Below are 10,693 nucleotides of genomic sequence, written 5' to 3' on the forward strand. Positions count from 1 at the left end.
CAGTTACCACTGGTCCCACCCCCTGACCCCAACGGGTCCGGAGGGGAGGAGGAACAAGGAACAAGGCCGCGGGCTCAGCGCCTTCCCTGGAGGCTCCTCTGCCCTCTGGGCTCCTTCCCACTGTGGGAAACGTCCGGGGCACCTACTGCTGAGGTTTGACCTGTTTGCAGTGGGTTTGGGAGTGATGGAGGGGGCACGAAGACCAACTCTTTTAACTCCATGGACAGGCAGGAGGAGCTCGAAGCCCCCAGTCGTGAAGACTCCACATGTACGGGAGGGGTGGGGGCCACCATACCCTGGGGTTATCCAGAACACGCTCTCCCAAGACACAGGGCGCTTTTCCCAAAGTGCCCGGTACTTTTGAGCTAGACCCCAGGAAGCGTTCTTGGGAAGCTTCCCAGGAACATGGGGTTAAAATATGACCCACTCACGGGGGGGAGTGGGGGTGGGCAGCCAGCTTCCCCCCGTTGCCGTCCGGGGGTCTGACTCCGTGGGTGGGGACGGCACCTCGTCTCTGAAAGTCTGACAGTCCCCGCGAGGACGCCCCCTTCCAAGCTCCAGCCCACATCGGGGGCCCGTTCCCACTGTGTGTGTGTGTTGGGAGGGGGGCGGGTGGCGGTCCCTCCTTCAGAGAGGGTGCGGGGGCAGCCGCGCGAAGGAGGCTGCGGTGGAATCCGGAGGGCCGGAGAAGAAAGGGAGCCCCCGGGGAGGGGGCGGCCCCAGCCCGCCCCGCCCCGCCCCGCCGCCTATTGGCCCCGCGCCGCTATATCTGGGCGCCCACCCGGCCCGAGGCCACCGCCGTCTCCACCGCCGACCGCCCTGCCCTCCGCGCCCGGCTCCCGAAGTGCCCGCTCTCCCACCCTCCGCGCTCCCGCGCTCCGTTCCGCCCAGGCCGCGCCCAGCTGGAATGCAGAGATCGCCGCCCGGCTACGGCGCACAGGACGACCCGCCAGCCCGCCGCGACTGTGCATGGGCCCCGGGACCCGGGGCCGCCGCTGAGCCGCGCGGCCTCCCCGCCGCCCCCGCCGCCCTCGCCGCGCCCGCCGCCCCCGCCTCGCCGCCCAGCCCGCAGCGCAGCCCGACGCGAAGCCCCGAGCCGGGGCGCTATGGCCTCAGCCCGGCCGGCCGCGGGGAGCGCCAGGCTGCCGACGAGTCGCGCATCCGGCGGCCCATGAACGCCTTCATGGTGTGGGCGAAGGACGAGCGCAAGCGGCTGGCGCAGCAGAACCCGGACCTCCACAACGCGGTGCTCAGCAAGATGCTGGGTGAGGGGCGCGGGCGGGCGGGCGGGCGGGGAAGGGCGCGGGGCGGGGGTGGGGGGTGGGGGGAGGGACCTGGGGCCGGGCCGGGCGGGGGCCGGGCGGGGCCCGCTGACCCGCACCCACGGTCCGCAGGCAAGGCGTGGAAGGAGCTGAGCGCGGCGGAGAAGCGGCCCTTCGTGGAGGAGGCGGAGCGGCTGCGCGTGCAGCACCTGCGGGACCACCCCAACTACAAGTATCGGCCGCGCCGCAAGAAGCAGGCGCGCAAGGCCCGGCGGCTGGAGCCCGGCCTCCTGCTCCCGGGCCTGGCGCCCCCCCCGCAGCCGCCGCCGCCGCCGCCGCCCCCCGAGCCCTTCTCCGCGGCGCCCGGCGCGGCCCGTGCCTTCCGCGAGCTGCCCCCGCTGGGCGCCGAGTTCGACGGCCTGGGGCTGCCCACGCCCGAGCGCTCGCCGCTGGACGGCCTGGAGCCCGGCGAGGCCGCCTTCTTCCCGCCGCCCGCGGCGCCCGAGGACTGCGCGCTCCGAGCCTTCCGCGCGCCCTACGCGCCCGCCGAGCTGCCCCGGGACCCCGGCGGCGGCTACGGGGCGCCCGCGGCCGAGGCGCTCAGGACCGCGCCCGCTCCCGCCGCGCCGCTCGCCGGCCTCTACTACGGCGCCCTGGCCGCGCCCGCAGCCGGCCCGTTCCCCGGCCCGCTGTCGCCGCCCCCCGAGGCCCCCCCGCCCGAGGGCGCCGAGACGCTGGGGCCCAGCGCCGACCTGTGGGCCGACGTGGACCTCACCGAGTTCGACCAGTACCTCAACTGCGGCCGGACTCGGCCCGACGCCGCCGGGCTCCCGTACCACGTGGCGCTGGCCAAGCTGGGCCCGCGCGCCATGTCCTGCCCCGAGGAGAGCAGCCTGATCGCCGCGCTGTCCGACGCCAGCAGCGCCGTCTACTACAGCGCCTGCATCTCGGGTTGAGCGGCCGCCGCCGCCGCCGCCGCCGCCGCCGCGCGTGTCCGCCCGGCATCTCTCCAGGGCGCGCGCGTTTCGGCTACTCCCGGGCGCCCTGCGAGGGTGCCTCCCACGTGCCCTGGGGCCTTTCCCGGAATCCCAGGCCTGGGACCTGTTGGCTGGCCCTGCTAGGGTTAACTCTTTGAAGCGTCTAATGCTTTCCTTGCAGTGTATTTTCTAGAATCAGGCTGTATTTTTCGCTTTGCCTTTTTTATACACGTAATACAACATATTTAATTTTTAATTAAACTTTTAAACTTTTTCTTCCAACGGGTTTCACTGACCAAAAGCACCAATGTAGCAATATGAGGAATACCAGTATTTGTTTGCTTTAAAGGAGGAGCAGGATCTGCACCCACCCCCCACCCCGGGCCAGGCGAGGCCACAATAAAGTGACTCGCTCTTTCCTCTGCACACCGGAGTCTGTGGTTGTTGGGGGAAGGGGGAATGGACCCTGGCCGTGCCGTTCCCCAGAGCCTCCTGGGAGACTGCCACCCAGCTTGGCCCCCAAAACACCCACCTCTCCATCCTTCCAGGATGCTCCCCCCCCCCCCCGCCCCCCGCGACAGAGTTGGTGGGAGGCATGAGGTGCAGGCACTCCCCACCCCCCCTTCCATTCCCCTCCTCTCCCAACCCCCCTTTTTAATTCGAGCGTAATAGGTGTTGGCGATGCCCCCACACCTCCACCCATGTTTCATTATCCTCAGCTCTTTTAAAACTTTCTTCAAAATAAATAAGTTAAATTAAAAATAAATACATAAATACAACTTCCTTCACACCTGGGGACTACTTCTCAGGACTGTGCTCCTCTCCAAAGGAGGCTGGCAGGGTGGACACCTATATGCCCACCCCCCACCCCCACCGCTGGGCCCTGTCATTCTTAAACCAGTGTCCCTGGAGTGGGCAGTCCCACGTCACACCCATGCTGCTTCCCGGTGACAGGTCAACGACCCGAGCAGGGAGGCTCAGGCCCCGATTCTGGAGCTCTCAGCCAGCCCTTCTCCCCTCCCAACAGAACTGGGCCTCCTCTTTCCACACTTCCTGGTCTCCTAGCCCCTTTCTCTGCCCCCCTTCCTGGTGAGCTGACATGCAAAAGTCAGTCCTAGCTCAGTCTCCCATGCATCTGGGAGCACGGGCGTCTGTGAGTCAAGTGGGTTCTGTACGATGCTGAGTGCAGCTGAGCCCGATTCTCACCACACACGTGTGAGCCAGTGTGTGCAAGCATGTGTGTGTACGTGAGGCTCTGAGCATGGGTGTGGTGCTGTGACACTGTGACCATCCATGCTCACTGTGTCTGTGTGCACATGGTGCAATAACCCCGGGGCTGGATGTGCATGTGTCAGTGTGTAAACCTAGGTGTCCACACACACGGGTCTGCTGCCTGAGTGTGTGTGGGGAGGCAAACAGGCGGTGGGGCTGTTTCTGTAGGTATCCTGCTTCTCAGAGGCAGACTGACATCACCTCTATATTAAGTGGCGTGGGCTACACACTTCACCCGGGTCCCCTATCCCTGCCTCGTCAGCAACAAGGCTCAAAAAAACTGAGACAGAGACAGAGATAGAAAGGAACAGAGACAGACAAGCTGAAAAGGACAGGATTTGGACCCAGAGGTGGAGAGAGACACACACTGGGTGGGTAGAGGGGCAGAAATAGCCCACAGGACAACAAGGACACCATCTGCCCCCTCCAAGTGGACACAAGCACGGTGCATGGCAGGGATGCCGAGGCCCAAAGGGAAAAGGGTGGTCCGGTTCAGCCACGTTTGTTACGGCTTTGGAGTGGGAGTGCTCAGAGGCCCCAGTGCTGAGTCCCAGACTCATGCCTGGAGAGGGGCACATGACCCAAGAGTGTACCTCATCAGCTGTCACGGTCCTCCAGCTCCTGATCTGCTCTGGGCCTGCCCCCTGGTGGGGGGTCAGGTTGCCCACCCCCTCGAGCCCTGGGTCAGCTGGACCAAAGTGTGCCCCGCTGCGGGGACCCAGAGCAGCCAGAGTCCAGGAGTCTCTACCCCGGGTGCGGACCCTCCTGTCTCCTCACTCCACCCACTGGCCACCGTGAACAGCCCCACTAAGGGCCTCCCTGCCTGGGCTGAGGCACTGTCCGTCGTCCCACCTGGGCCCCCGCCCCAGAGACACCCGTGGACACACAGAAGAAGATGCCAGACAAGCGAACACAGCCCGTTGTGTCTTTCCTTCCTGTTTTCTGGCACAGGCCGGGGCGATATTCTCCCACTCTCCGTTCTGGGTTCCTCACCCCACCCCCATGCCACCCCGAGGGCCCCTTGAGGTCAGTGGGAGGGGGAGCCACAAGGCTGCTTCCGGGGGGCAGCACACACCATTGCCCCGGTAGGGAGAAGGCAGAGCAGCTGGACCCCTAGAAGCCCCTCCCACGGTGGCAAGGCAGGAGGCCAGTGGGGGGGCCCCAATTTGGAGCCAGTCCCCATTGCCAGGGGCTGGGGGACTCCAGGAGCAGGATCTGAACAAGGACATGAGAGGGCCTCCCACAGAGAGCAGCTGTTTCCAATAGCAGCTCCTCAGCCCTTGCCCTCAGTGGTGGGCCAGCGCAGGAGGGTGGGGAGGGGTCTCTTCAGAGGACCCTCTGCCCAGGGCCCTGCCTGGGGGGCTATCCAAGGGGACTGGCTCTGCCCTGCCCGGACAGAACCACAGCCTGTCCCCCCTTCCCTGGCCTGGGCGGCTCCAGCCCTGGGTCAGGTTTCCCACCGTTCCCCCTCCCGGCTCCACCTACCTGCTTCCCGGGGGTCGGAAAAGGGAAGTCCCCGCCCCCAGCTCCCGCTGAGTCAGGCTGGCCAGGAACAGACCCTGGTGGCCTAGCTCCTGGCGGGAAGTTCTAGCAGCCCTGCCTGGCACAAGCCACAGCTGCCACGCCCAGGACTCAGCTGGGCCCTGGAGGGACGTGGGCCAGGGTGTTGAACCTTCCCCAGCAAGCAGCCCAGGGGAGGAGGGTCAGGGAGGGCGGGGCTGGGGGCAGGTTAGGGTAGGGGCACCCTCTCCCTCTCAGGTCATCCCCTGGACACCTTTGGGAACACCACACACACACACACACACACACACACACACACACACAACTAGACAGCTAGTCACATGCCTACCAAGAGACACATCGGGGCCAAGGCTCTGCTCACTCATATGCCCGATCCCAACGAGGCCACGCTGGGCAGGCAAGGATGGACCTAAGTCACCCTCCACTCAGTCGGACAAACGCTCTCAACGACCCAAGGGTGTCAGCCCACATTCTACCAAACCTGCATAGGTTTTCTGGCAGCTAAGTCCGTGGTTTTAGCACATTCCCAGGACCGGGCGTCCACCACGCCTCTCATTTCAGTGTTTTCCCACCTCTTCAAAAAGAAACCCTCACTCGTTAGCAGTGACTCCCCAGCCCCCAGGGAAACATCACCTACTTTCCGTATCTGTGGGTCTGCCTGTTCTGGACATTTCACATAAATGGGATCGCACAAGAAGTGGGTTTGAGGCTGGCTTTGTTCACTGAGCATCAGCTTTCCTGGGTTCTTCCGTGTTGTAGCGTGTGAACTTCATTCCTTTGTAGGGCGGAGTACTATTCCACCGTCTGACCAGACCACGTTTTATCTGTTCACCCCCACGGTGGACGCTTAGATTGTTTCCACCCGCTGCGATTGCGAATAATGCGCAGTGAACGTTGGTGTACCAAGGTTTTGCGTGGCGTGCATTTTCATTAAAATTACACAGATTTGTATCTCTAATGACCATCCGAGCAAGTAGGTTCAGCATGTTAGAGCCACGTATCCCAAGGCTCAGCCCTCCACCCAGCCACCCCCACTCCTGCCCCAGGCTGCGGAGGGGCCCCAGGGACCGGGTGTGTGGGAACTCCTGGCCCCGGACCTGGAGAGACGGAGGGAGAGACGGGTGGGGGGGGGGGGGTGGGGGGGGTGGGGGGGGTGGTGAAGGCCGAGGCTCCTCCTCCTCTCGGGCTCCCTCCTCACCTCCAGCCTCGCACGGAAGCCAGACAGGGTGCAATGGGGAGGGCTCAGCATCGTAGGGGCTCCCCGTCCACCACCATGTTTCCTACGACCCCACGACCCAACTTGGCCCCCACGACCCAGTCCTGTCTCCGCGATCCTGCCTCGTGCCCAGCGACCCTGTCCCCGACCCTCATTACCCAACCTGTGCCCCAAGACCCAACCCTGTGCGCCATGGCCCCGCCCCATACTCCATGACCCCGCCCCGTATCCCACGCTCTTGCCAGCCTGCGCACCCGAGAAAACAGGAAGGGGCGCACAGCGGCGGCGCAGGGAGGAAATGCAGGAAGCGGCCGCCGGGTGCGGCGCTTATCTTGGGCCACAGCCGGGACCCCTGGCCTCACGCCCCGGCACAGGCCCGGCAGGGGACGCAGGGCGCGACCGGAGGACAGGGCCCGCTCACCTGGCGGGGAGCCCCGGCCACCTCACCCCCAAGATACGAAGGTCACAACTGGGTTGTGGAGGGAGGCAACGAGGCCAGTAACAGGATTTGACTGAGCCAGGCTGTGGCCATCCACAGATGTGAGCAGAAGTCCCGTTAAGACACAGCCCACGGGCACCTGCGTGGCTCAGTGGCAAGAGCATGCGTCTCTTAATCCCAAGGCTGTGAGTTTGAGCCCCATGTTTGGGTGGAGAGATTACTAAAAAAATAAATGTAAACACACACACCGCACAGAGGTGACCCAGGGGCCAGTATCCAACCCCAGAATGGCCCTCCCCCACAATACATGCCCCTCAAGGTCCTGACCTTCCCCCCCCCCCCAAAAAAAGGGCTCACTTCCCCTAGCAAGTGTGGGATCCCTGCCGGTTCTTCAGGAGGGAGGCTGTGGAGGTGGGGGTTAGTTGGGGTTGGGGGGATGGTGGTTGTTGTTTGCTCCTGTGTTTACGAAGCTGGGTCTTTTCCTAGGGAGGAGACAGGATGGGGACTGTCCCTGAGAGCCCCCCAGGGTCCTGCAGGCCACTGGCAGGGACAATGGGCTGCAGCACCTGGCACCGCCCCCCCACCCCCCGGAGTATGTGCTTTGCTTCCTGGAGTGGGGGCCCTTGTTTGTTTCCACACCAGCCACAGATGGATCAGGCAGCCTCCTTGCACACCTGCAGGCTGGGGGACCCCACACTCAGGCTCACATGCAAAGGCCAAGTGCCAGGCGGGGCCAGCGCACCCTTCAGGTCTGGGTGCAGGTGTTTCCTCCCAGGCTGAGTGTGGCCCCATGCCTTCTCAGCACCCAGCGCCAGATGCAGGGGCTGGCTAACTCACATCCTGTCCCACAGCCGTGGCTCCATGAACACCGGAGCTGCATCTGTCCAGGGTCCGGGCATGGCAGCCACTCGTCTTTCCCACTACCTCCCTTTGCTCAATCAGGCCGCACCGGTAAGGGAGGGGTCATGGAGGGCGGTGCTGGGCAGGGCACAGGCGATCGGTAGTAGCCCTCGGAAGGATCAGCACACTGGGCTGGTATGGCCCCGCCCCCGCCTGCAAAGCAGCAGAGGTGGGAAGAGGGGGTGGGGAGAGAGGAGCGTGTGGGCGGGGGTGGGAAACACACTAGTGGCAAAGTCGGGATTAACTTTTTGGTTTTCAAATCCAGAGACCAGTTTGCCAGTCGCCCATGTTCCAGATGTTCTTTCAAAGGCTCCCAGTCTGGGAAGGCCGTGGGACACAGGCTACCCTTCAAAGTCAGCCTGCCCCCCCTTCTTCTGGTGCTGCACATGGGGGGTCTGGCTCCCTGGTTTCAGGAAGTTACACAACCCTGGCCAGTGCCCTGCGGCCCCATCTACCACCCTGGCACAGCCCCTCCTTCTGGGACCCAGCCCCCACCTCCCTGGAAGCAGTTGAGAAGGCTCGTGTATGGGACAGGACACCACTGGGTGCAGGACCCAACCCGACCATGCATGTGCCCCAGAAACAACGTTTTTTGCAGGGGAAGAACCAGGCTCAGGCCACACGCCCCGGACCTCGGCAAGGAGGGCAGTGCCTCAGGCAGGACAGGCCAAAGGCTCTGTGCCTGGTTGAGCACCCCATCGTCACTGGTTCCAGTCTGTTCCAGCCAGCAGTTCCTGCGCAAGCCACAGAAGGGGTCCTGGTGCTGAACACAAAAGCGAACATCTTGGGTTCTGCGCAGGGCATCCCTGGCTCTCCCTCTGGTCTGTCTTGGCTGGTCACTGTGGCTGTACACCTGTCCCCAGACCAGGTCTGGTTGGGCTATCCCCATGCTGGACAAGTGAACTTCGTCCCAGAAGCCAGAAGCCCCACTTGCTGCCATCCTATGTGAGGAAAGACTCGACAGGTGTGTTGAATGGTGGCCCCGAGAACGAGATGCCCACCTCCCAGAACCTGGGAGTGGGATTCTTATTTAGGAAGAGGGTCTTGGCAGATAGGACTAAGGATCTTGAGATGAGATCAGCCTGGGTTATCCAGGGGCCCTAAGCCCAGGGCAAAGATCCTTGTAAGAAAGAGAAAGCCAGGTGAAGCAGCAGCAGGCTGGAGCAATGTGGCCCCAGAGCACCTGGAGCCTCCAGACGCTGCAAGAAGCCAGGATGGGTTTGTCCTGGAGGGAGGTCAGCCCTACAACACCTTGATTTCAAGCCCGTGACAATGATCTTAGACTTCTGATCTCCAGAACTGTGGGGAAAGAAACTTCTCTTGTGTTAAGCTGCATGGCTTGTGATCATTTGTTACAGCAGTCGTAGGAAACCCATACAGATGGTGTCTGAGATATGGGGACAAGGGCCCAGGTCCCTGTGCCCAGAATGCTGGCCTGCCATCAGCGTGTTGGCAGAGGCAGGACCCGGAAAGATGTGCAGGGCCTCCGCCCAGTGTGGAGGCCACTCATTCTGTCTGAGGTCTGAAGAGAAGGGGCAGCGGGCAGACAGGGTGCAGTGGGGTCTCATACCAAGAGCAACCTCGGTTCTGCTGGCTCAGGCCACAGGCCGCCTCCAGTCCCTGACTCAACGTGCTGAATTTGCCAGGAAGGACCAGAGTTAGACTCCAGGAGGGCCACCCGCAAGTGGGGAGCTCTTCCGGGCAGGGGGAGGGCAAGACACACATGCACAGACCCCAAGGGACCCCATGCACAGACACACGCCCCCGCACACACAGGAGAGTGCACGCGTAGCTGTGTGCACATTCTCACGGGCAACCCCTCAGCACACCTGTGCGCGTGCTCACCACACATACACACTACCAGATGGGCTCTGACAGGAGCGTCCAGGGAGGAAGAATGGGGTCAGAGTACAAGAGCACCTTGCCCCTTCGCGTGGTCATGGTCCAGGACTCAGGGATCGTGTCCCTAGGACTCTGAGGCCTGTGCTCCCCCTCCTACCTGCCCCCTCCACCCAGGACAGCCTGACTGCTCTCCACTGCAGGAAGGGGGTGCTGACAGATGGGTGGAATGGCCCACCACACTGCAGGCGGTCCCCGCATCGCCACAACAGGGCCCCCAGGGCAGCTGCACGCTGTGGCCCGCGCACAGGGCACACACGGGGTGTAGCCACGCTCAAGGCCTGGGTCTCACCCCAGCCCTCACGCTTCCTGGCTGTGCCTCAGTCTCATCTACCAAACAGGGACAACAGGCCCTGCTGCACACGTACAGCGGGGTGCTGGGCCAGGGGCTGGTTCTCATTCTGTGCTAATGCTGACTGCCCCACCATGAAGGCCTTTCTGTATCCCCTCCCTGTCTGTTCTGCCAGGGTACCCCAGAGGCAAGGCCTGCTCTGGGGTCTCCTTGGTCCATCCACCTGTCAGAAAGGAGTATGTGAGGTGGAGCCCAACAGGCACCCTTGTTGGCCAGGTGCTCTGCGGGCTTTTCCACTCCTCCACAGACTACGATTGGGAAGGGGGTCACAGACACCTGGCTACCTATGCAGCTGTGGGCAGGGGAGTTCAGGATCAGGACCCTCTCCCTGCCAAGCAAACATACGGTCCCAGAGCACAAGACGGCGGATCCCTGACCAGCCTGTCCAGGCCCACAGAGGGGGCCGTGGCCACCCCTCCCAGGGCCGCAGGAAATGGCCTGGCCCCACTTGCAGCCAGGGCCAGCGACTCTGGCTTCCCTTCAGGCCCGTTTCCTTTATCCGGTTGTTTTGCTCTGAGTTCACAAAGCTCAGCCTTCCCTTCCCCTCCATTTCCACCCCTTCCCCCATTCCAGAGAGGAGCAGGACGGAAACCGGACATTTCAGGGCCCGATAGAGCCCCTCCCCATCCACCCCCCCAAGCCTAGGGGAGTCCCATCCAGCGTCCCCACTCGCCCCCTGCTGCCTGAGACTGGGAGCGCAGCTGGAAGGTGGGGGGTGGGGTGGGGGCCGGCCTCGTCCAGGTGTGGCGGGTAGTCCTGGTTCCCCTACCAAGCGGCCTGTTGCCCCCAGCGCCCGCTCCTGGCCCAGATCCAGGGGTGGTGGGCCCCACCCCAGCAGGCGAAGAGAAGACCAGA

General features: G+C 63.6%; 1 protein-coding gene across 1 annotated transcript; it reads left to right on the forward strand.

Annotated features, from left to right (window-relative positions):
- The first annotated feature begins 602 nt into the window (after positions 1-602).
- SOX18 (SRY-box transcription factor 18) lies at positions 603-2,513 on the forward strand. The gene is made up of 2 exons (XM_027046749.2): positions 603-1,265; positions 1,395-2,513. Exons 1-2 carry the CDS (start codon positions 908-910, stop codon positions 2,216-2,218), a joined length of 1,182 nt encoding a protein of 393 aa, XP_026902550.1. The 5' UTR covers positions 603-907; the 3' UTR covers positions 2,219-2,513.
- Positions 2,514-10,693: the final 8,180 nt, after the last annotated feature.

The sequence above is a fragment of the Acinonyx jubatus genome, chromosome A3, assembly GCF_027475565.1.
Source record: "Acinonyx jubatus isolate Ajub_Pintada_27869175 chromosome A3, VMU_Ajub_asm_v1.0, whole genome shotgun sequence".
Classification (NCBI taxonomy): Eukaryota; Metazoa; Chordata; class Mammalia; order Carnivora; family Felidae; genus Acinonyx; species Acinonyx jubatus.